Here is a 27,420-nt window from a genome sequence, read left to right on the forward strand (position 1 = left end):
GTTCATAAACATGAAATAGATGTCCGGTCTCAAAACTATGTCCTTTCCTCAGATATGTGTCCCATGACGTCATGAAACTTAATGTGCACAGGTTTGTGGTCCTGCATAGTAACGTTCATTTTAGAGTAACAAAGAAGTAGGATAAGTACAAATAAAAATATAGTCAGAAATACGGTATCAAATAGCATCAGTTTTTATACAAGGGATGGGTAATTAATGCATATGCATGGCTCATAACAAGAAACATTGAATATATACTACCTTTGATCAGCAGCACAAACAATAATAGATAATAATTATAGTAATAATAATAATAATAATAAAAATGACCAAATTACTAAAATAGAGTCATCAATAGGGATGATCTGATGACAACAAGCTTTAGACAAACAAGAAACTCCAAAAATAGATTAATTATAAGAGTTTATTCGGGAAAATGTGACAATAAATGATTTTTTTTTAAATTTAAATGGAAACTTATAACAGTATATTATTACAACAAAAGCACAAAATCTTAAAGGATACAAATAGATAACAACGGTCTGGGTTTTCTTCTTCTGTGTTCTTAAATAGGAGAAAAACTTTAAATGACATTTTTATTGTTCATATTTCATAGTATTTTGGCAGATAGTCAATCTTGTCTAAAGCAAAGAAGTACCATATATTTTGTAAAAAAAATCCAACACGTAATATTTGGATATAAAATCACAGAAAAACAAGAATTATTTTCAATTATTTAGTCACAATGCTTAGTTTATCTATATGAAAATCATATTATATATCTGAGCCGAATACATATTTTTGTAAATTAATATAAGAGAGTATAGGCACTAAATTTGAACATTTCATGATAAATTATATTAGCTGGATAGTTCTCTGGCTTAAGTGAACTCTAACAGGTTAAATAAAAAGAAGCTTGGCATCTTGATCAGTTTTTCAACATGCAATTGCAATAGTTAATGAATAAACATAATTTTGTTGTGAGTAAAAGACACCATAAATCGTTCGCGTGTGACGAGTGATGCACTCAAGTAGGATATATCTTAATTGTTCATACACCAGGTGTGTAATTAAACGATATTATCCGTGCTTCGTGCTAAATATGCTTCGCTGAACGCTTTTACAACCCTACAAAACTACATTTAAAGCAATTATTTCTCAAACAAATGTGTACCATATACGTTAAATTAAATGTGCATTAAATATTTTGTAGTCGGAATAGAAAACAATTATGTCAAGAACTGTTACAGTCATTTTCTTTGTGATTTTTGCTGAGGTGACTGCATATACATTGCCGAGTGCAACGCCTCCCGATGAATGTAGTGACGATCCAGGGCAAGGTAATGACTATAACGGTTATAACGGCGGCCATCATAATGGAGGAGGAGAGCCTGATCACGGTAAAGACTATTATAAAGGAGGACATCAACATGGAGGAGGAAGTCATTACTATCAAAAACATTGCCCATGTAAAAAACCTCATAGGAGAGTAGACTTTGGTAAGTTATTAGATCTGCCTTTATTCTCCTAAATTACAATTTAATTTTCATTTTTAGATTACTTTAAATAATTGTTCATTCTACATAGGCTGAGAAATATATTTCTTAACTTTGAACTTGATCAGAAATTTCGTACAAAGCGTTTTGTTTTTTTTTTTGTTTTTTTTTTGTTTTTTCCAGACGTCTTTTCTTCTTCTCTCATTTATGTATAATGTTATGGCTTTAAAATATTTTTATTGAATTGTAAAAACAAACAAAACGTCAATATCAGTTCATACCGTATAATTTAGACATGTTATTGTGTGAAGCAAATTTAAGTATATGTAAAACTGTGATAACAAGTAATTCGTCTACTGAAAAACCGTCACTAGGTATATTCGAGAGCCAGACACATATTTTCAACTAACGATCATAATATATGACAGTTGTTTTCCATTCCTTCTGTTGGTTGATATAAAAGAAAAACTCATCATAGATACCAGGATTGAAATTGTGTACGCCAGACACATATACGTCAAGTTTCATTGATTTCCCCTTTTTAAATTCACCCTTGAGGATTTTATTTTCAATTGTAATTTTCCTTTTGTTAGACGTTTTTGTGTTTGTAACCGCAAAAGAAATTGTCTAAGTATTACGCACATTATGCTAATGAGTATTTCCTTCATTCGTTTTCGGGTCTTACTGATGTCTTAAAAATAATCAAAATAACCAGCAAGTTAAGTTTCCAGAAAATGACTTAATAATGAACAGAAACCAATCAAAGATACAAGGCTGATAATTTTGTACAATTAAACTCATCAGTAGCAATTGTTATCAACTCCATATCCACCCAAAATTCTCTTCCATTTTTTTATAATGTTCACATCCAATGAAAATGAAACAAATCGCCCGTAGAATAAATCTTTAAGCAAAAACGTTATTACTATTAAGGGAAAAGTTAGGATTGAAATCGTTGACATGACTTTTTGTGCGTAATTTCGTGGAATCTCAGAGAATATTTCCAATCGAAAAAAAACCTCGGGGTTAAGTTTACCTCGTCTTTACCTTAATCATTTACGCTTGATATTTTGTGAAAAACCAGTAATAAACCCCTTAAGGTGTAATACCACCAAATCATAGTATGTCACATCCGGTTGCATACGAAAATAGGTCGAAAAAAAATATTCCCTTGAATTTGACAGTTGTAGGTAATTGATCCTACATTTCATTGCAGTAAAACATTTCTGAGTCATAAACATATATCTTGGGTATTTCAAAGCACCATTATTTCTTTATTTGGGGTTTCTATAGAATATTTTGGAAACTTGAGGTTACATGGTTACTAAAGCTTGTACACAGGTTAAAAAAGGGGGAAAATTTGATTGGTTAACTTCCAGTGATGGTTATTTTCTTATATGCAATGAAATGTTATGTGAAATTTTTTCTATAGTACTGGACAGGATAAAACTTTACTCATGCCAAGTATTTCTTTATTTGAAACAAAGATAAATTCTGCACAATTTTTTGAAAAGTGCAAATTTAACAAAGACTAATAGGGGAAAATCAATGGTGGTATTACACCTTAAGCATCAAATTGATATCATACAATGTTTTACCGCCAATGTGATCACTGTAAATGAATGAGATATATAATGCCATATTCAATACTTTATCTTGTAGTATTCGTTATCAAATTGGTAAAGAAGAACTATAGACCACCAGGCCACAGACGTCATGGTTATGTTTCTATTCATACTGACGTTTTACGGGTTTGTCAGGTAAGTGATCAGTTATACTTAAGTACACAAATCATTGAAAACTAATGTACATGTTTTATCAATAGACATAGTACGCACTTGTAAACAAAAGACATGCCTGCACACTGGGATGTATGGCTAACGTGCCTTCATATTTCCAATTTTCAGCGTGCTATTTCTCAGCAGTAACATATCCTATACCACGATGTATTGAGTCTTTCTCTACTTGTGCGTCACAAGCTTGCATGTTCAAGTGATATGAAGTTTATGAACAGTGTATATGCTCCTTATATATATTTTTTTCCAACAGGGTTATGAGAACAAAATACTGAAATACTGAAATTGAAGTTTTGTGGTCAACTCACGATAGAAATGTTCTAATCATTTAGATCTTCAGACTTACAATATTTCTGTGTCCAATGGCGTATTACTTCGAGTTTTCCCTTTTGCTTGTGATTTCAAAATGTTTTACGAGTTTTGAATATAAGTATGTAGTTGAATTTCAGTCAATCAATGCAAAATCCAAATACATGATGAAAATTGAATCAAATTAGTTAAAGATAAACACATTCACTATCAGAATATGATGACATAGTCCTTTTATCACTTTCAATTTCATTTTTTTTCTGACACTTTATTGTCAAAATTTTGTTTTCTCCTCTTATTCTTTTAAACTTTCTTGAAAAAATAACAATATATTTAGTTTTCGAAGTGTTTCTTGGTGATAAATATTTCTTACCAATAAAAGAAGATGTGGTATGATTGCCAATGAGACAACTCTCCACAATAGACCAAATATCACAGAAAATGACAACTATAGGTCACCGTATGGCCTTCAACAATGAACAAAGCCCATACCGAGGCCCCGAAATTACAAATGTAAAACAATTCAAACGAGAAAAATAACGGCCTTATTTATGTACAAAATAATTAGCGAAAAACAAATATGAAACATGGCAACAAACGACAACCACTGAATTACAGGTTTCTGACTTGGAACAGGCACATACAGAATGTGGCGGGATTAAACTAGTTTGAATGCGCCAACCCTCTCCCTATACTGGGACAGTGGTGTAACAGTACAACATAAGAACAAACTATAAAAATCAGTTGAAAAAGGTTTAATTTATCAGATGGATACAAATAGAAATACATCCAACAAAACACAAAGTGGACGTGGACGGGTACAGATAATATTTTGTGTTTTATTAGTAATTGGTGGAGTGTTTTGAGCAATGACGATTGATGTGAATCACAAATCTCACTTAAACATATCATCTTGGAATGTACTTCCTAAATTAGTAGACTTTGTATCACGTTGAGCATAGTGAACATCGATGCAGTAGAACATTTTATGTAACTTATGTTTGTGCTTGTGCCTTTGAAATATGACTTCATAGTATTCAGATCTACTATATACTTTCTATGAAATGTAGATACAGGGATATGAATTATGGCTTTCGTGTTTCAGTCAAAGTAATCCCCTTTTTGCTCTAGCCGATGTTTTCAGACATATGAGGAAAAACAAATTATAAACATGTAATATCAAATCCAGTGGTCGCAACATATGTATCAAAGTGTCAGAGATATAAACACAAAAGCGTGTTAAGCATTTATGATCGTTGTACAGGTGCAAATCAATTGCTGGTGAAATATTTACCAATGCCCAATTGTATGTTAGATCAATAAAAAGTTTAAACAAGTAATCAAAACCTTTACTATTTTGACTTCATTCTTATCATTATATTATGTCCTTTGACAGTCTTATTTTTGCCATTGTGACATCACAGAATGAGACGTAACATCGAATTAGTATTAACAATAGCGACACGACGGATATCACATGTGAAAGATGAAATGCTTACCCTTTCGAAGAATCTGATATTACCCTAGGTTTTCTGGAGTTAAGGTTGCTCATTCTTTAGTTTTTTATGTAGTGTTTTGTAGACTTTTAGTTGTCTTTTCGTCGTTTTAATTTTTTTGTCTTGATACTTGCTATATTTCTTCTCATTAGAAATTTGTTTCTGCTTTTGGTATCTTCCTTTATGCCGAGGATCACTAATGCATATGCAATGTTCGTAAGGACTTTTCTATAAGTACTATCTTTAAATCAAGCATGAAAAATATTGCAGAACATACAATTAAAGGTAACATTCGAAGATAATAAAACAATAGAACTAGATCAATCAGTCATAACAAAATTCTATCAATTTTGAATACTGCTTAGTTTTATTTTTAGAACGACAAGAAAAAGAAGCCGTATAGTGGAAGGAGTCGTCAACCAATGGCAAGACTGGAAACACTCGCAAATGCAGATCCCGGTTGTGGACCTTTTGATGGCATGACAGAAGGAAGATGTTATATCGTCAGAGGTTTATATCAATTTTAAAATGTTTTAATTATCAAATATGAGGATTTTCCTCCAATCAAATTATGTGGCTATGTTTTCTGATATATCAAACCATTTTGCACATTCTAGATTCTGATCAATATGAACTATTTGCAACACTTACTCTGTGCGTTCCGGATTTGAAATGGACCAAAATCTTCAAATTTTGCATGTATAGTATATTTTGATAAAATCAGTATCTTATCATCTTGAATATTCTTGTATAATTAACTCTTGTACGTAACTCCAGTCAATTAGTGTTTAAGGTCAAAGGTACATGGTCAATTTCAGGGCATATTTTTTATCTATACATATCTATAATCCTGTCCATTCTGTATTCCTGTCCAAAGTCAGGAGCCAGTAATTCAGTGGTTGTCGTCTGTTGAAGTATATCATATTCGTTTTTCGTTTATTGTTTTGTAAATAAATCAGGTCCTTAGTTTTTTTGTTTGAATTGTTTTACATTTGCCATGTCGGTACCATTTATAGCTGACTATGCGGTATGGGTTTTGCGCATTGTTGAAGGCCGTACGGTGACCTATAGTTGTTAAATTCTATGTCATTTGTTCTCTGGTGGAGAGTTGTCTCATTGGCAATCATACCGCATCTTCTTATTTTTATATAATAGAGCTTAAAACCAGATAAACTCTTTTGAGCGCACCAAACGTATTAATTGTTTTATTTTTATTTACAAGCATCAGGTCGACACCGCTGCTGTTAAACTGCTTGTCACGGAGATAGTCATCATCTTTGTTACCAGTGCTTCGGTACACGTGACATGATTTATAACATTCCTTTTATACATTCGTCGTTGATAAAGGAGCAGAAGACTAACCCCAACAAACGGCCCTGTAAAGATGTATTTTTTAAAGTTCAATTGTTTGAGTAAATCTTTTGTGTATGCACTGCTAAATATGGCATTTTTGAAAATTTAATAGGTAAAATTGTGTATCTACTTTTGGTAAAATTTCTAGAAATTTGTCACCTTTTTTTTACCTTTTTCATGATTGTATATGTGGCGCCACATCTCGCCAATTGAAGTTTTGCTTGAAAGCTAAAATTATGGTAAATAGAAAATAGTTCAGCAACCATATTAGTAAGTGAGAGTTTGCACCACTGTTAATTTGTCAGAAAACTGTTATAAATTTTGCCAAATTATGCAAAAAATAAGGTTTTAACGAAATTCATCTACATTTGTGACGTCACAAATATATAATTAATCACGCAATTGGTGAAAATCTATTTTATCTGAAACAGTTGAACATTTAAACATATGTTTTCATCAAATATTCAAATAATTGCAATTAAAAATTTCTAAAAGATTTAAGGACCAAAATTGTGAGTTAGTGAACCTACTCCTTTAGAAGTTAATAAGAAACACCAGTTTCAACTTCCTCAGACTGTTCCGACTGAAATATTGATGGCTATTTTTTAGGGTCCCTTTTGACACATATAGATCTTCGCGTATGCTGCATATAAACCCTTGCCTTTAAAATATTTCGGTTTAAACGTTCTGAAAATAGGCCGTTAGTTTTCTCAATTGAATTGTTTCAATATTTCATGTTTGTGCCTTTAATAGCCCACCATATGGTATGGTTTTTTTTCTCATTGTTGAAGGCCGTACGGTTACCTATAAGTGCTTATACCAACTTCATTTAAATTTTGGTGGATAGTTGTCTCATTGGCAATCATACCACATCTCCTTATTTTTGAATTGATAAAGTAAATCCTGAAAAGCGCTTAAAATATCAAGTTTAAGAAGTATTATTTTTATTTGATTTTACAAATATTATACAAAAAAGTTCTCAAAATATACAAAAGAAAACAAAACAGCACGAAAAGCTGTACTTATTCGTTGTATAACTAATAATGATCGACCAATCCTTGATGGCGAATTTAAAATAGTTGTGATGACAGCAGTTTTTGTTGAATTCAAACTTTATCTACCAGCATGCATGATACAATGCAGTGAATACAATTGTTTTTGGCAGTTAGCGTTAATTAATCTTACTGTAATGTTAAAAACAATAATGCATGTAAATATTTATGTGTTTCTCATAAAAGAAAATTCATTATTAAGATATATAAACGAATACGTTAATCTTATCGATTTGTGTTCAATGTAAACTTAAATTTATAATGATATACTAATGTCTTTTATACTATGTATATTTCAGGGTATACATCAAAGCCAAGATACTTTAGGTATTTTAACATAGACCAATGTAATCGTCCAGAACCTGTTCCTTGCGGTTATTCAAAGTGTCCATACTGATGAGATTATTGCATTTAAAAATAAAAGAGATTGAATTAAAGTTTAGATTATTCTTGGTGTTCCCTTATTATGAGTATTTCTTAGTTATAGAAGAGAATTTAAAAAAAAGAGGCGTAAGATAACAAGGGAGAACCAAATTGAATACTCAAAAGTCGAAGAGCAACTGATAAAATTATGGCTTAAAAAGAAATGACAAACAAATCTATAAAAAGTACATACACAACCTGAAAATTGAGAAACACGAAGGCCGCCAAAACCGTAGTGATCTTAGATGCTCTCGAAGGATAACCAAACGTTGATTTTAATTGGTCAGTGGTGTCTGGTGATAAAAATAATATGAGTTGTTCATGTGTATCTAAAACTCTTGTATCTATGAGTTATAATTTCACATAGACATCTTTATTCTATATTATTAACCACAACCAAGGTCTTTCAGAGCACGGTCAAGCCCAAATACATAGTATAAACAAAACTTTCAGAAATCTTTAAAATTGGTGCTTCAATTATCTAGTCAATGTCTGGTTTTATTTTTTCATATTTCTCTGTCTTGTCCGTGATGTTGAATTTCATTAAAGATTTTATTATTGCTTAGGTTTAAGGAAACTTATTCATCTTAAGTTCAAATTAGCGAAAATTAAACCCTCACGAGAAAAAAATCTAACTGTACAGAATGTGAATTAATCCATATTGTATTCAACTTAAATTGCTTTCATTTTTGCTTTTATCATTTCATTACTTAATCAGTAATGGGAATAATGATTTTTTTTTAATACTGCAACTATGCCTTTTAATTAGTCAATTTGAACTGACCGCATATCAATTTTTGATTTATACAGTCACTGGCCTATATTGCCTTGTTTGTGACGTTGACAATGTGTTTCCGTTGAGTTTTATTTTCATGACGTCAACAAACAATACAGGTTCACTGATTTTATCTTCGTACGCTTCAAATTCAAAATTGAAGGTGGGTGATGAATGCATTGCGTGAGACGATACCCTGTCAACGCACCAGGTCTCGCTCCTTTTTAGAGTTCATGTTTTTCCCTCAGTGTATGTGTGTTGCTCTGATTTATCTCTTACTAATCTGAACATCGGTAAACTAATGTCGTATTTAATATAAAAATAAGGAGATGTATTTAATGGATTTTTTTTTTGTACTAAATATTTCATTTGGAACCAGTGTAGCAGTTGCATTACAAAGACAACAAAATTCATTGTCGCGAAATATGAATTTTATTTGAACTCGGATCAAAACAGGATAGACATAATCTGCTAAGCCTTATACAAATAAATTCTATATTTCGAGAAAATATATGGTAATTCTATATATATCGCCAACATTCAGATTATCATAACAAATTTATTTTTTTGTTTGTCGTAATAAATGATTAATTGACTAATTGTTTGTTGCTTATAGAGGCCTTCCGGGATGAAGGTCGGGGAAATTTGGGAAAATGAGGGAATATTGGATAGGGACAGAAATTAAGCCTTGCAACAGGCCACCTGCGGACCCCTCATAGAGTTGTAGCAACGGTTCTTAACGTGCAAAGAGCGTGGCACTCTCTTGACACGAGGCATTGGGTTTAACGTCCTCATTCTGACCGGACGTGAGTGCGAACTTGTACATCCCGCACAGCTAAACGGACGCCTCACTTCGGTGAGGGTTTTACTGCCGGTCGGAGGAAGACCAATGGTGACCATATTTCTGTCCCCAGTCACCCTTTGGGGGCTGTCATAATACAATATGAATATGTGCATATGCATTGCATATTTGTATAGGTAAACATAATAAGCTTTTGATTTTGATATAGTAATTTATCCTTGTGATAACATTAACGGTACCAATTATACTGAACCAGATGCGGCAATTAATGTCTCGTCAGTGATGCTCGAGGCCAAAATATTTGAAAATCCATTATGTATCAAAAAAGGAATACCTGATAAAACCACTTTTAAACAAATTTTGGAACACATTAAATAATAATTGAAAAAAAATTTTGGTAGACTGCAACCACTAACAACCACCGGATTAGAGGCCTCTGAATATAACTGGTACAATAGAGATGTTTCTGGACGTATCTTTTAACAGACCGTTCAATATGTGATCCAATTAAACCTCTATACAAACTGACTTGATTCTTCATGAATACAAATATTAATAGCCATTCTCCATTTTCTCTTACTATATTTTTGTACTGCTTGTACTTATAATCTCCCCTTCAATAAATCATTTGAAGACATGACCGTCTTGTCTATTCATTTTTGTATAGTAGATAAGAAATCCATCCAGGTATATTTTTTATAAATTTTGTATGACAATAGATTCAATCGCATCTGTGGATAATACGCTTCAGCTTCGGTCATAGTTATTACTAGAAAGTAACACACGTTAGGACCCTATAGATAAATATCTATGAATACAAATATTCATTTTTAATTTCAATTTAAATGAATTGTTCAGTATATAAATCACTAGACAATTGGTTTTTATGTCTTTCGACTTTTATTTCATTTATTTCTGAACTTTTCGGTCAGAATCTTTTTAAATATGACGATTTGAATTTTCATGTTTCCCATAGCGTTAACCGTCCATTCTTAAGCATCTTTCTCAGAACATACAAAATATTCATAGATATGCGAAAGGAAGTTTCAATGACATTGTAGTTTGTTTTTTGTAAAGACTTAATCATCCGTAAATTTAATAAGCTTTAAACCAAATACCAAGGTAGGTAATTTGAATTAAAAGGGCAATTCAAGTGGTATAAATCTCGTGAATGCCGATGCAATTTTTACATACTCTGCCATAGGGTATTTGTCTCAATGAATGAAATAGACATAGAATAAAATGACACAAATTTTATAAACAAAAGGGTATACAATAACCTGCATACTGAAAAATTTATTTAAAAGAAAAACTATACCTACAAATGTTTACGGAAATAAGTAAAGAAAAAAAAGTGGTTTAGAAATTACTGACATCTTTCAAGTAATTAAAAATCAGCACACACAAAAAGAAAATTATACACATTAAAAACTGCATTGGCCTTCCTTCTAGGCCAGATTTCCTACCAACAGTTGGTATGCAAAGAACTATTTTTGAATGGATGAGACTACAATACAAATAATAATGTTCAATATAATCAGCTATAAGACGACAAGCTTTTTAGAAAAGCTATTACTTGTAACATCAAATCACCTGACGTGTAATACCATGTGTTTCAGTATTTCCGTAAAATTATTTATCATTAGTACAATTCAACAGGTGCAGTGTCTGTGTACATGTACATAGGTGTATGCATTCACATCAGGTACCATGTTGTTGTATATTGTTTACTTTGGTGTATTTGTTGTTTGTGTAGGTAAGTATTTTACAAATTTGATTATATGATCACTTCGTACAAAAAAGTAAAACATTTATAAGATTATAGTTATAGACAATTGTATCAAAATGATTGTGAAATTGATGCACAAAACATCATATACATACATTTCCTAGTAGTGTTCTTAAAGGTAAAACTAATTATCTTAAAATTATATTAATTATCTTAAAATTACATTAATTATCGTATCTTTCATTTATTTTATAAACTTCCGATGTGTCTTTGAATGATTAAGTGATTTTGGGACCAATTCCCCCTGAAATTATTTCACACCTAGGCCATTTGCACAAAGTACTTAATTAGATGCATAGTATCACAAAACAATGTGTGTAGTTTAAGGTTTTAACAATTTTATCACTTACTTCTAAACAGGAAATCAAAGAAAACTGAGTTTTACTGTGCGTATTGCTGTGTGTTTGTTTATTCTACAATGGCTAGAGGTATAGAGGGAGGGTTGAGATCTCACAAAACACTTTTAACCCCGCCGCATTTTTGCGCCTGTCCCAAGTCAGGAGCCTCTGCCCTTTGTTAGTCTTGTATGTTTTCTTAATTTTAGTTCATTTATATGTTTCGGAGTTTAGTGTGACGTCCATTTTCACTGAACTAGTACACATTTTTGTCTAGGGGCCAGCTGAAGCCCGCCTCTGGGTGCGGAATTTTCTCGCTGTGTTGAAGACCCATTGATGGCCTTGGGTTGTTTTATGCTCTTTAGTCGGGTTGTTGTCTCTTTGACACATTCCACATTTCCATTCTCAATTTTATGAACGCCTGAAGATGGCCCAAAACAACAAGTTTGAGTATTTCCCAAAAATATATAAGATACACATTGTTTACCAAAACTAAAATTATGTTGGAAGTAATGCCAAGTATTGCCTTCGAATACTAATTACTCATGTTTTGTTAGCGGTGTACTTCTATAAAAAGTTTGCCAAAAACATATAAAATTTGCAATGTTGTATCAATATGCCTTCAGCAGCAACATTTATCGTTTAATTGCTTTTGTTTCAACTGAAGTACGAAGAATTGTGAAACAGTATATATGTATTTTAAGTATATCCAATTTCTATTTTCTACGTAAGGAAATGCCTGTACAAAGTCAGGAGAATATGACAGTTGTTTTCCATTCGTTTGATGTGTTTGAGCTTTTGTTTTTGCCTTTGATAAAGGACTTTCCGTTTTAAATTTTTCTTGGAGTTCGATATTTTTGTTATTTTACTTTTTTCTAGTAGGACTTAATTGACAACTTTTAGAATTTAACCGTGTGAGTGAAAGAATACAGGCGAAATTGGTCGTACTCTAAATTCTTTTAGAAAGGGTTAGCACTGTCGGAACAAAAATGTATGTTTGCAGTGTAAAATCAAGAATAATGGTAATTTATACAGGTTACTCTGAACGTACATTGTTTAACCCTGAGGTCGCATGATTGAAAAACAAGTTGTCAACGAATGTATTTTTATTTTATCAGTGAAAAGTTTTGTCAATTTCAGGCATACTATAAAACTGTAGGGTTTTTTTTCAAACACTTATGTTGCACATTCTACATCTTTAGTCAGGAAATGTCTAAAGATTTGTAGATTTCCTGTAATTCAGTGGTTATTGTTTATCGCTGTATATCTTTTTTGTTTTTCGTTTGTTGTTTTGTACTTTAATCAGGACGTTAGTCTTTTTTTTCGATTGAATTGTTTCACTTGTGTCAAGTCGCAGCCTTTTACAGCTTACTATGCAGTATGGGTTTTGCGCATTGTTAAAGGCCGTACGCTAACATATAGTTGCGAACTTTTTCTTCATTTTGGTCCCTGGTAGAGAGTTGTCTCATTTGCAATCATACCACATTTTCTTCTTTTTTTTATATTATTTAATATATATTAAACGTATGTCCGTCAGTACTTCTATTATACTTACATGGATTGTGTTTAAATAAATTAAAAACATAACTGAATTATATATTGCTGTATGTGTAGCTATGGAAAGTTACTATGGTAACCGTTCTACATCCTGTCGATACAATGTACTAATATTTTTCCATTGCACAATGTCATGTTTTTTTCAGACTTTTTTATAAGGTCATTATACTAAATCTGTTTGGTGTATACTAATTGATATTTAATTCCTCGAAATCATTATCTATCAGTTGTAATTGGCTTTAAACTAGCATTCAGTAAATGCGGTTACACTTGAGTTTTGTTTCGTTTTTTTTTTTTTACCCTGTGTCTTTCGTCTTTGCTGGTTGTTTATGTGCTTCTTGCAAATCTAATGAGAAGAGCCTTTTTTGGCTGATTTAAACAGTTTGTTCTTATGTTGTGGCCTTACACAATATGACTGTCCGAGGTAAGGGTAGGGTGGAGTATCAACAAACATGTTAATATTTTTCGTTTGTTGTTTTTTACATAAATCAGGCCGTTAGTTTTCTCGTTAGAATTGTTTTATACATTTGTCATTTCGTCAATAGCTGACTATGCGGTATGGGTTTTGCTCATTGTTGAGGGTCGTACGGTGGCCTATAGTTGTAAACTTCTATTTCATTTGGTCTCTGGTGGAGAGTTGTCTCATTGGATATTATACCACATCTTCTTATTTCTATATAAACCATACCACTTTCTTTAAGTACCTGTCCGAAATCATGAATCTGTAATTCAGTGAATGTCGTGGTTGCTATCTGTCATATTTTTGTTATAACTTTTTTGTTTAAGCTTTTTTTTTTTGTCAACCCGTTGATTTTTATCGTTTGAACTTTTTTACAGTTTGACATGTAGCTTACCTCACGGTATCGGTTTTGTACATTGACGAAGGCCGTAAAGTGACCTTTAGTTGCGTACATCCACGTCATTTGTATTATGACTGATAGTTTTTTAGCAAGCATACCACAGTTCCTTATTTTTACATAAAGCAATAGCCTGTAGTCGTTCATACACGATTTTTTTTATATAGAATTGTTTTGATTTTTTTTTTTTTTTAATGAGGAGTGAAAATATAAAACTTTGAATGTTTTTATAATAAATTCAATTATTACATTGGTTGCAATGAATTACATTGATTTCCCAGTGAAATAAAAACCGATAATTTCACATGTGAAATAAACGTGGTTATATCACTCCTCTGACGTCATACAACAATAGGCGTTGTCAAGACGTCGATAACGTCGGATCAAAACAAATTGTGAATGCGTAGAAACAGATATAGTTCCTTACGTTTTCTACTTTAATTTAAAAAAAAAACCATTTGCCAATGTAATAAAAAGAATAACTAATCAAAGAATTCAAATATCGAAAAATATTCAACTCGTGACCGAACAACACTGATAATTAACTCATGCGCTACGCGCATTCGTGAATTAATGTGTTGTTCGGTCACTCGTTGAATATTTTTCTCTATTTGAATTCTTCGATTAGTTATTCTATAAATATTCATTGATGTCAAAGTACTTATGGGAATGAAAAAAATGAACTACAATTATAAAACGCAATTGTATCGCAATAAAAAAAAATGATTTTAAATCAACGCGACAAACGAGCTCGAGATATGTTTAGACGTACGTACGTCACTAGTTTCGTGTACACGTCTATTGAGCATTAGATCACGGGTCCAAAGAGTTGAAGGGTAAACAAACTTTAGTTCTTTAATATGAATTAATGTATACAATGTTTATCGTTGAGTTGAAGATCGTTTGTTGACAAACAGAGATCGTTTCAATATTTTTTATGTTCTTGAGTAGCTGTTTCTATCACGTATACCCCACATCCATTCAGATAATTAACGAAAGAGCAACCCAAACCCTCTTGAAATGACGTTATGGATTGAACATAGTACCCCGGAAGTGTAAGCAGTTAAAGTTCAAAATTAGAAACAAGAAAATACCAAGTTAGGATAAGGACTAGATCTAGACTTTTTAAATATAAGAAGGTGAGGTATTATTGCCGATGAGACAACTATCCAACAAAGCCCAAATGATTAAGATTTAAGCAACGATAGGTTACCGTATGGCATTCACCAATTAGCAAAAACATACCTATATTCTAAACCTGTAACGAATATGATAGACATCAACCGACAACAACCACTAAACTAAAAGTCTCTTGACGTTGGACCGGCACATAGAGAATGTGGCGTGATTAAACTTGATGATTACTATCGCTAAATCATTTTCCTAATTTGGTACAGTGGTGTTATAGCAGAACATAAGGACAATTTTATAACTCCTATATGGACTAATTGATGAAAAACATATCTGTTTCCTGTGGACTATGATACCAGTCTCTGTAATTTAAAAAAAATAGAAATTATTGAATAACATTAAACGGTAACAATTTTACTGAACCAGATGCTCATTTCGATCCCAACCTCGACTTTTTTGTATGAATGAGTTACGTCGTTTGACCCGAGGTCAATCGGCGCAAATGATGTCATCGAACAATCAGTTCTAACTGTGACGTAATATCATAAGCATTGGCACATAGGAAATTTGCGGGAACATGCACGAATTCGAAAGTCGTCTACGATAATCGATGTCAAAATATTTGAAAATCCAAAACTTAATATGCATGTTGAAAGACGTAAGTTTTTTGTTAATAAAGAGATTAGATTTACCACTTTCAAACTTTTTATGAAAACAATGGTTCAAGATCATATACATAAATTGTTGTCAAACGTTTTTAAATCAAATGACTTTAAACAATCGACTTTGATGTGATTTCTCTGGAGATCAGTAAACGCCAAATCAACTATTAGTAATAGTATTGTTTTTGTTTTTATTTAGGTTCCACGCGTCCATACTTCAAAGTAAAACAACTGTCTGTAGTGACTGATCCTTTAATCACGGAAGTATCAGGTATTGCAGCAAGCCGAGTTCATACAGACATTTTGTATGTTCACAATGATAGTGGAGATGGACCATTTATTTATGCTATCAACGCTATAACTGGTGAAGTTCAGTCTAAAATTTCAATAAACAAGGCCATTAACAATGACTGGGAAGATATTGCATATGGTGTTTGTCATGGTCAGGAATACTGTCTGTTTATTGGTAAGGATAAAAACACGCGTACAAAATGTTTCGACCGAAATTCCCCTCAACTTCAAAGTAGTCTATAAACTATATCTTTTGAAGAAAATAACGTAAATTGCAAACCTCATGATTTTAAAATTGGCAGAAATCGATAGAAAAATTACCGTATTTTTTTTATTATTAATCGATGGTTCTTTGCTGAACGTCCATTGGCAAATATGTCATATTTTTCAGGACAAAACAAGGATAGCAGAAGATATTTTGCGGGATTCTAAGGAATACCTGTGTTTGTTGTGGAAAACTTCTTGGTCTTTTGCCGAAATAAAAAAAAACCATTTAGGCATTTTCGACGCTTTATGACTTGTCGGTTTACTGATGTTTGTTGGATGCACCATATCTTAAATCGATCAAAAATTCATAAATTGATACGTGTACATGCATGTGGCAGTACTTACATTTAGCTCCATTCATTGCTAAAAGGTTGGCGCCTATTAAAACGTTTAAACCCGCTGCATTTGTTTGCACCTGTCCTAAGTCAGGAAGCTGATGTCCAGTGGTTGTCGTTTGTTGATGTGGTTCATAAGTGTTTCTCGTTTCTCGTTTTTTATATAGATTAGACCGTTTGTTTGAATGGCTTTACACTAGTCATTTTTAGGGCCCTTTATAGCTTGCTATTCGGTGCGAGCCAAGGCTCCGTGTTGAAGGCTGTACTTTGACCTATAATGGTTTACTTTTACAAATTGTGACTTGGATTGAGAGTTGTCTCATTGACACTCATACCACATCTTCTTATATCTATAAATTGATTTTTTTCGATCTTCCCGAATTTCAATCGAATAATCTTTATTTTTAAGCTTAAATTGAAAGACGACTAATGCCACAACATGTTTCTCCTAAGATATCTAAAAGTTTAGTCGTGCATTTTCTTACTTGAAAGTCGATTTATGGAACTTTATGTTTAGAATTCAAAGACATATTGATATGCCTTCTTTAATAGGTCCGCTGTATATAAGTATATAAGTTATCGTGCCTTTAAAAGTAATTAGTATCACATCCAATAAGATCGTTCTTACGGTATTGGTGATGAAGTTTAACGTGGATGATCCAATAAGATCGTACTTACGGTATTGGTGATGAAGTTTAACGTGGATGATCCAATAAGATCGTACTTACGGTATTGGTGATGAAGTTTAACGTGGATGATGCGGGTTGCACACATTTCATACTCTAGAAAAGTTCATCGCAAATGCTATTTCGTTCATCAGTTATCATGGTAAAATATCTTGATTGCAAATGATGAAAACTAGAAGTACACAGTATATATCATGCCGGAAACAAATAACCTAAGAGACAGATGAAGTAAAAGGAGAGAGATATACATGTATACATTAAAGTCTTATGCATTAATTTATACAAATACTGAGATGTGGTTTGCTTGCCAATGATATAACTATCGTCAAGAGACCAAATAACGAGAATGTAAACAGCTAATAGTATTGGACACTGTACGTCCTTCAACAATGAACAAAATGTGAATCAATTGAAAAGAGAAAACTAATGGCCTGAGCTATCTTGTTCTTTCTCACCATTTTATCTGCTTTCTCTTTTTGGAAGAAAATCGTTTGTTGTGTAATTTCCTAATCTCTGAATTTTATGTAAATATTCAAATCTGTTCAGTAATTAAAGTTTCCTTATAGATCACAATTGATATACAATTCTGTGTATTGCAGTGGACTATTTCGAAGTACAATACTTAATCTAGATACAATCTGGTTAATTTTGATTTCAAATTTCTATGAGTAAAATTTAAAGTACACGGATGTTCATGGACACATTATTAAACTTAAAGCGAACCATTTAAAAACGTTTATTTTTTGTCTTATGAAAAGTCATTATCTGCTATCAAAACAAAATTTTAGTTCAGCTTTATGGACTAAAATCCTGTTTGGTTGTCTACATATTCACCAGAACACGGATGTCAGTTGACCTGAAACAACCTCATGGCATTTAATAAAAGTACAGGTTTTTGTAAAAAAAGAAAATATATTAAACCGACTAAAAATGCATAGGATTGAAAACCGAATTTTTTTTTTTTTAATTTGAAATGTTAAATCAAACAGTTATTTAGATCTTCAGTTTATTAAAGATAGATATGAAAATATTTAATAGATTAAACAACCAAAAAATAGTTTCTCCAACTACTACTTTAGAATGGAATCTCATAACCCACGATATTTGACTTTTCGAAATATAAATATATTCAAGCAGAATGTGAAACCTAATCAATACAGCTACCTTTCCATAGGTTTGTTATGGTTATTAAAAAAATATAAATGATACACGATTTAGAAATATGTCAAGTTATCTGAATGCAGATCTGCATCGTGTTAATATCCAACGTAACCCCCCGCATGCAGCTGTGATAATCGAGTGTCCTTTCCATAAAAAATGGGAGATAACAGAAAAGAAAATTTATTGAGATACATAGATATGATATATCAGTTAAGCTTCTATAAGCTGTTGACGGTGACCTTACATTTTAGCAAAATATGTAAATTCTTGATTCTGTAAACAATCATTTATAAGAAGAACACAAAAGTTCAGAATACTTGAATTCGGTCTGACTTGATTCTCCGCACCATTCTACTATAATTATATTTCATATTATATTGTATTATTTATTCCTTGTATTCTTTTTTGTAGAACATCTATATATTCTTGTTAAGAAGGCTGTAATTCAGTGGTTGTCAGGAGTCTGTAATTCAGTGTTTGTCAGTGATTCATATTTGTCATTTCTGTTTTTCGTTAATTGTATGCTTAACTGTTAACTGGACTATGTTTAAGGTGACTTTGGAGGAAATAGCTGGAATGGTTCTAGAGACGTTATCTACAGAGTAAGGGAGCCAGCTGTTATCAATCAAACATTAACAGTAGACATTGATGCCACTATACATTTCTCGTAAGTATTTCTAAGTGGAGATTCTTTAAAAACCGCAACAGTAGCAACTTATCACCCCTAATTCAAGCAAAACTAAATAGAAACCATATAATTGTTTTGAATCAGCGTAAAGAAAGCTTGTATTTGACCCTGGAAGTGACTTTTATTTAACCGAATGTGGCTTATTATCTCCATTATACTATGAAAAAGCGTTTTAAAAAAGACAATATTTTGGGAATCATTTTGAGATAAGATATGTTCTACTATTTTTTATTCAAATTTTCTCATCAAAGTAAATTTGGATTGAAAAACTTTCAATTGTTCTCCGAACAGTTGGTTTTAATTCGGTATATACATTTGAGTTTGAATTTTGTCTTATCTTTTACCAATGCAGTTATGTAGACAAAATTGACATGTAATAATAAGCTTTAGTAAGTTTGAGTTATTTGGGGATAAATATATTCAGCATGCTTACTTGATAAATTAGTATGTACATACACCTCTGATTAAATCCAGGACAATGCATCTTATCATAGATTGTATACCATAAATGAAAACGATAGCAATACATCAATTTGTTTGTTTAAACATCTCCCCTTCCCCCCACCCTAAACTATTGACAAAACAATTTGCCCGGTAGAAATTAAGATGATAAAACAGTTATCAAGAATCAGAAAGTTGAAAGGAGTGGTTTCTTCAGATCGATACAAAGCTAAAAAAACCAACTTACAAAACACATAAGACACAAATTAGTCAGTTACTGAAAGCCAGTTCAAAGTCAATAATAACTGATTAAAAAATGATAAGATTAAAGTAATTTCTAATTGCTTAAAAAATCCATTTTGGAAAGACATATTTTATTGTCTACACATGGCAAAGCCTTATACAAAGTTATGTGTTCCAGAAATTTTATCATTGGATATTTTAAACTTTATACCAATATCTGAATACCCTGTTTATATGAAATGGAAGTTATATGGTATACAATTTATAAAGGACATTGTAGATAGTCCAAGTAAATCATTGTTAACATTTCAATAAGTAAGACAAAAACTTAATAAGGAAAATTTTTTGAAATACTATAGTTTATTATCTAACATTCCAAAATATATAAAAAAAAATACTTCAAAGATTATTGTAATTTGAACTTAGAAAATTTTGTTTCTTTTGATGCATTTTCTAAAAAGATCTTGGAAAATAAGAAGTTGAAATTTGTATATAGAGATCTTGTGGATAAAATATGCATACTCACACATGAGAAATTTTTTAAATGGGAGGAAGTAACAAATTCTGAAATCTCAGAATATTGTAGGGATACATATTTAAAGAATTTTCAATATAAAATATTACATAGAATTATACCTACAAATACATTTTTATATAGAATTAAGCAAAAGGAAACAAGTCTTTGTACCTTCTGTAATGAGGAAGAGGAAACAATAGAACATTTATTTTATGATTGTAATGTTACCTACAATTTTTGGTTGTCATTTTTACAGAAAATCAAATTATTCGATGAGCAATTCAGCATCAGAAGGAAAGAAATTTTAATGGGATTTATTACTAAGAGCTTGTTTATAAATTTGTTAATTATTATAGCTAAAAACTACATCTTCAGTTTATTTTTAATCTATGAGTTTGACTGTCCCTCTGGTATCTTTCGTCCCTCTTTTAAGAAATATAGCTCCTAGTGTAATAGGACTTAAATCCAGAATAAAACAATACCGACCAAACGAATTTTATACTTCAAACAAAAATCATAGAGCAAATGCTTATGAAAGATTCTGGTCCCCACTACATACAATTTTTTCGTGATTTATTATCATGTATACTTTAAATTATACTGTAATGAGCAGTTGATATTTGGTTTTTACTTTATATATAGACATGCATGCATGCATACTAATGGTAAGATTGCAGTGACTGTGTGTTAGTAGTAAGAGAAAGTGTGAGTGTGAGTAGCTATATTTTTCTTCTTCAATAACTATATTATGAACATAAATTCAAAAAACAAAATGGATAGTCTTGTACATATTTTTCAATGTTTACCCCAAAAACCATAGTCAGGTGATGATTGTAGGGGTATTGTAATATCCTGACTATTGAAAAACAAATAAAAGATAAAAAAATAAAAAATAAAAAAAAAAAATGATAAAACAGTCATCAAGAATCAGAAAGTTGAAAGGAGTGGTTTCTTCAGATCGATACAAAGCTCAAAAAACAACTTACAAAAAACACAAGACACAACGTACCGAACTTAAATTAGTCGGTTTACTGATTAAAAAATCATGTATCCAAGACAATATATCAATCAGATCATATCCTATGAAATTAGAGTAAAGACGTCGTATTCCATTAAAATAGTACCTTGCGCCATGCCAAAATATAAGTATCGACAAGATCTATTCATTTTGATCATACAGCTTCTATTGTTTCTACGTATTTATAAACCCCTGGCTTTACAATGTTTAGGTATGAGCGTTCCGGATAAGGGTAAATCCAGATAAGTGTTTCGGACACACGAAATATATTTAGTGTTACTTTCATTAACTAGCACTGGGTCGTTAACACTGCCGATGAATCGTCAACCCCCGAGGGTATCATCAGCTCCGTAGGCAGTGCTTTTAATAAGAAACTAAGGATCCAACTCCCTCAGGCAATGTTGACCTTTCATGCATTTTGGCTATTTACTTTAGATTCCTTGTGGTCATATAGCACTTGCGTTTCTACGAATAAATTATACATGGCTTTAAAATGATTAGGTTTGAACGTTCCTGATGCAGACAAATCGAGAAAACCGCTTCAGACGAACTAAATTTTGAAGTGTTATTTTCATGACACTATTTCTAGAGAGAGAGAAAAAAACATGCACATAAAGAAAAATATCGTCAAGTACTAAAACGCCACCGAAGATTTTAAAACGTTGAGATTGTGATGATAATTAATTGCCAGTGAGACAGCTATCAATTTTATTCTACTAATCATTATGCTCCTAAATACCGGTAACATATTTTTGCTAGAATAATATCTACAAAAGTAAGATACATCTTAATCAAGTCTCATGCACGTGTATATCCCTTTCCCTTTCAGTACTTTAATAGTATTAAATTTTCATGTCTGTGTGTTGTGATTTTGTATAATAAATTGATAGAAAGACAATCTAATTAAAATATAGAACTCGGATTTCGTTATACTGCATATCGTATGCAGTATAACGAAATCCGAGTTCTATATTTTAATTAGATTGATAGAAAGATAACTTTTCTCTTTTTATAAAAAAAACTGTTTTGAATAAAACATGTGTTCATAAAATATTTTATGTACTAATTCAAATGTATAAATGTTCAAGTCAGAACTTACAGCACCAACAATTAATTGAATTGTATCACTGCTTTGTAGATGGACAGAACAAAACTGTGAGATTATTATGGTAGACCCCAAAGGAGACATTTATCTTGTGTCTAAAACCACAGGTGTTCCAGCTAAGGCGGTCTATGTTCCAAGCTCCGCCTGGAACAATCCAGACATAACCAACTTAACTGATCTTGTTAGTATGTCTTTCCATACTGAACACCCTGATCCAACAGGAGGGGATATATCACCGAACGGAACGGAAATGGTTATTATATCCGTAGACAATCTTTACTATTGGAATGTCACTGATGGAGACTTTCTTTCTGCACTTGTCTCAGACCCAATTAACCTGAAATACAAAGACGAACCCAAGGGTGAGGCAGTTTGTTGGAAACCAGACGGCAGTGGGTTTTACACTTTAAGTGAAGGTCTTAATCAACCAATTTACTATTATGAACGATTAACTGGTGATCCGACTGGTAGTTCCAATCGAATTATAGTTGATTTTACTTGTGTAATGACTGTTCTGTTATCAGTTGCCATGATTTGATGCAAACACACAATGTTAAACTGATATTGCTTAAGTTTTATAAATCCATAAGGTTTATTTTTCAAATTGATAAATGAAACTAAAGAAGTAATCGTATCAATAAATGAATATATTTTCTATACTACTTTTATGAAAATGGTCAGTATAAAAATGACTTAAACCCTTTTAGTCGAACTTATTTTTATTCATTGTGTACAGGATCATTTTACAATTATCCAACGTTTTGGAAAGAATTTATGTGACTTCTATCTAGACTTTACATACATGGAATATATAAAATATAAACACAAACATCGAGGGCTTTGTTTTTTTTGTTAACACCAACCGTTGTCCTACATTTCTTGATTTTTTTCTATGTAGGGTTTCTGCTATCCTACAATCCATCATTCTGCTATACCAATACATGAACTGATGTGAACAGATAAACCGACGCCATATACGTTTGGTACGCATATATTTCCCCTTGTTACACCCCAGTTCTATTGTTATACTTCATAGTTTCTATTTCTGAAACTAGTGTAAATTGAATAGATCTATTGTTACGAATAACAATGGATTTTGACCACAGGATGTGACGAGCGGGGTTTCTGGAAACCCCTGCTTCTACATCCCGCAAACAAAGTCCATTGTTATTCGTAACAATAGAAATTGATTATGAACATAAGAAATTACTAATAGTGTTGTTCACTACAAATACACATTTTCGGAAATTCCAATAAGCATCTATATGGAATACAAAACTAATCCTTTAAATACTTTTTTGCTTGAAGGTTATTTTTTTTATCCCAGTCATATATATGTCTCTATTCTAAAGCATTGATCTTTTTAAAAAAATGGGATTCTAACTCCCGGACCCCCTCCCCCGGTTACCCAGTGGCCGATCCGGGGTTGGGGGGTTCCGCGGGTTGGAACCGACTTTTATTTAAAAGATCAATGCATTTGAATGGTTGGACACCCCCCCACCCCTCTTTTTTCTCTTGAGTTGGGAACCCCCGGCTGGATCAGCCCCTGATTGCTAATGCAGACACACCTATTCCTTAGTATGTTCGAATATGAATGTTTGTTTATTCTCGAGATGAGGGAGGGGGGCTTTTGTTTTTGATCAAATCGTAAGATATAAAATACAGTTATGATTACCTTTATTAGACTGATACAGGTAAGTACTTTGGGTTATAATATTGCCTTTATCTTTAGTCTCTTCTACCAAATCCAACGCTTGCCACAAAATGTCGTCCGTCTTATACCCGTCCATATTGACAACTGTATACCAGGAGCATGATGTATTTTTTTGTTTGTAATAAGAATACACGAAATAGTCAACCTTGACCTGCTGATTCATATTAGCACACGGATGTAACGGGAATATGCAAAACAACTTGACATTTGTAAAATATAATCACTTGTCAAAGTTTGAACGAAGATAATCAAAGAAAGGTTACTAGTGGGGTTTCATGTAACAAAAAAAATATTCTTATAAATCATGGTTTGATATTATCAATAAATATGGCGCTATCGTTTTTTTTTTATCATTTAATAATCAATGTTAACAAATATAGGGTTTAGAATGGGGTGTAAGTTAGTTATACAACTCGGGATACGGTGTGTCTGGATAAGAAACCCCTCCGGCCTCCGGCCGACGGAGTTTCTTATCCAGACACACCTATCCCTCGGTGTATAACTATTACATATCCTGTTTTGTGAACGAAGTCATGCATTCAGTAATAGTTATCCCATGATGACGCGGTGTGTCAGTGTAAGATCACCCCGATGGCCGGAGGCCAGAGGGTGATCTAACACTGAGACACCAAGTCCGAATGGGATAACTATTTTACATCCCAGCTGTTTTAGATTAGACGGAAAACCATTTACAATTCATAAAATCTAGTTTAGAACGCCACACAACCATTATAATATACTTTATATATTACTATATAATATATACCCTCTATGACCCCCGAACACGATGTTTAAATATGAAACCATGTCAACTCGCCCCACTGGCCAATCGGCCCACACTAAATCGCCATTTTCTAAAAAATCGCCCCACTCTTGTTTACCAACTCTCCCCACTTATGAAAAAGTGTAAAATCCCATTGAACAATCAGTCTGACAACTCGCCTTCTTTATGAAAAGAGTTAATATCCCACTGAATAAAGGTCTGCCAACTCGGTCCACTTATGAAAGCATCTTGCTTCCTTTAAATATATTAAATTACTGAGAATTGGTATCCAGTCATCTGGTGAAGGGGTATGTGTCGTGAGTTGATATGCCAAAGGTCTTGAGTTTGAATCCCAGCATAGACAATGGATTTTTTCTACATAAATTTTGAAAGTGTGTCTTTATTCTATCCTTTATAAGAATAATTCTAAGTTTTATTGTGGATTAGGCATTCCCGCCAAAATGTTGCAAAACAAAGGAAAGCATGCAAAACAAAAAAACTTAAGCTGGGGTGATCTGGTAGGGATGATCCGGCTCAGATCACCCCTGGTAGAACAAAGGAGCTGGGATGATAAAATAATATTCGTATATTGTAGGAAAAGCATACAATTATTGTGTACCCGCCACGAAACATGAAAAAAGATTTAGCGGGCCTAGCTTTTCTTCCAATTTCTAAAGCATATGTTTTCCTACCTACTAATATTGTATATTTCTCCATTTAGCTTTACATGATATTGATTTGTAAGACCTCTTTGTCTGATTTATATTAAAACAAATCATATTTCACTTTTTAATGTGTATTTTATTTGCCAAACATTTCTATCTCTCTGTTTATTTCCTATTATTTTTTCTATGTTCACTGGGGTGAAGCTGATGATCGTAATTCGATTCACGGTCATCCAAGATGGCGGACGCTGAATTCGGTCAGAATCGGTATTGTCTGTTAAAATGTTTCTATGATATATTCTATATAAAGCATACATTTGTATGATATAAATTTATAAAAGATTCACACGGAAATCACAAATTACTACCGAGAAATTTTTATGAAACAGGAAATTCGATTTAAAAAAATCGGTAAGATGACCGTTATTCACAATCGAGATGACCGTTACAGTACCAGCGATTCAAAACAGGAATGGCCGTAACTGGTAAAAGATGACCGTAATTTATAAAGAAAAAAAAAAAGAAAACTACTAATTTGATTTGAAATTTTTCTAAACGAATGTTAAAAATAATCAATTATTTTATTTAGTTTCATCAGAAATATCAATAATGGACTATTTTTTCTAACCAAACGAAACAAATGAAAACTCATGAATAATGAACCAAAAAAAACAACATTTTAAGGTAGTCAGAAGGTTTATCACTGAGCATGTTGAAAATTGTTTACCCTTGGACTACTTAAAGTTCATTTCTATATAAAATCCAGATAATTTCAAATTATAGTCTGGCTAAATAACAAAGATGTGTTCTGTTCAGGGTTGATGCATGAATTTCCCGAACAATTAAATATTGAAATTTTGCAAACTTTTTCAGGTAAGGGAACGATCATTTGATTCTGAGGTGAGAGCCGGGTAGATTTGATCGGGTCAGAATATTCATTTAAAATATTTTGTGGGTCAGAAAATTTATTTCAACCACTTGAGAGCAAGATTCTTTATTTTATTTTTTATTTTTTTACTAAAAATTATACATGGCGGTAAGAATAAATTTTCTAGAAAGTTAAGCCAGAATATTTATTTTCAACTTTATCGAGGTCAGAAAATTTTATGAAAAATCTGCCAACCCCCCACAGGAGTTTTACCAATAAATGTACTTTGAAAAAACAATGTAAATTGCCGAGAATGAAAATATCAGTAGAACATAATTCCTAAATGAATCTGTCTCAGGCTCTTTCACTATGACATGTATGAAAAAAGGTTCATAATAGAAAACCAACAGAGTGAGTCAAAATTTTGCAATGACTCAAATCTTTAAGTTTACATCCTCAGAGTGATACTGAACAACTGATATCAAAAATAAAATTGCTAAAATTATGAAAGGTTCATATGTGTAAGTGTCCAGACAAAAAATGTTTAAAAAAATTCAAATAACTTGGGTTTATTAAACTATATATACTACCCTCAATACTGTTCAATGATATATCCTTGAAAAGTAATAATATCTCAATTAAATAGAACAAATCTTTTAAAAACAAATAATCGTTTTCTTTATGAAAAGGAATACTAATTGATTACTGTTCAGTTGTCGCTGGGAACAATATATATGTTCCTGGTTGTCGTGATCCAGTGCATGGTATTCGAAACTAAATTTATAGAGAATTAAATAATTTGAAAAGTACATCAAACATGTAAGA

The 27,420-nt window shown here is 32.1% G+C and overlaps 2 protein-coding genes across 2 annotated transcripts; both read left to right on the forward strand.

Moving 5' to 3' along the window:
- The first annotated feature begins 1,151 nt into the window (after window positions 1-1,151).
- On the forward strand, window positions 1,152-7,939 carry LOC127729272 (uncharacterized). Its single transcript, XM_052237007.1, has 4 exons — window positions 1,152-1,499; window positions 3,159-3,256; window positions 5,475-5,607; window positions 7,802-7,939. The coding sequence occupies exons 1-4, from the start codon at window positions 1,232-1,234 to the stop codon at window positions 7,897-7,899; spliced, it is 597 nt and encodes a 198-aa protein (XP_052092967.1). The 5' UTR covers window positions 1,152-1,231; the 3' UTR covers window positions 7,900-7,939.
- A 3,188-nt stretch (window positions 7,940-11,127) lies between these two features.
- LOC127729270 (uncharacterized) lies at window positions 11,128-23,420 on the forward strand. The gene is made up of 4 exons (XM_052237005.1): window positions 11,128-11,258; window positions 16,033-16,299; window positions 19,126-19,240; window positions 22,619-23,420. Exons 1-4 carry the CDS (start codon window positions 11,213-11,215, stop codon window positions 23,121-23,123), a joined length of 933 nt encoding a protein of 310 aa, XP_052092965.1. The 5' UTR covers window positions 11,128-11,212; the 3' UTR covers window positions 23,124-23,420.
- The last annotated feature ends 4,000 nt before the right edge of the window (window positions 23,421-27,420 follow it).

The sequence above is a fragment of the Mytilus californianus genome, unplaced genomic scaffold, assembly GCF_021869535.1.
Source record: "Mytilus californianus isolate M0D057914Y unplaced genomic scaffold, xbMytCali1.0.p SCAF_2, whole genome shotgun sequence".
In the NCBI taxonomy this organism is placed as follows: domain Eukaryota; kingdom Metazoa; phylum Mollusca; class Bivalvia; order Mytilida; family Mytilidae; genus Mytilus; species Mytilus californianus.

Excerpts from the sequence above, each read along its gene's own strand:
- LOC127729272 (XM_052237007.1), top strand. The coding sequence starts at position 1,232 with ATGTCAAGAACTGTTACAGTCATTTTCTTTGTGATTTTTGCTGAGGTG. Across the intron at positions 1,500-3,158 it reads TCATAGGAGAGTAGACTTTG|TATTCGTTATCAAATTGGTA; the intron begins GTAAGTTATTAG and ends TTTATCTTGTAG. Across the intron at positions 5,608-7,801 it reads AAGATGTTATATCGTCAGAG|GGTATACATCAAAGCCAAGA; the intron begins GTTTATATCAAT and ends TGTATATTTCAG.
- LOC127729270 (XM_052237005.1), top strand. The coding sequence starts at position 11,213 with ATGTTGTTGTATATTGTTTACTTTGGTGTATTTGTTGTTTGTGTAG. Across the intron at positions 16,300-19,125 it reads GGAATACTGTCTGTTTATTG|GTGACTTTGGAGGAAATAGC; the intron begins GTAAGGATAAAA and ends ACTATGTTTAAG. Across the intron at positions 19,241-22,618 it reads GATGCCACTATACATTTCTC|ATGGACAGAACAAAACTGTG; the intron begins GTAAGTATTTCT and ends ACTGCTTTGTAG.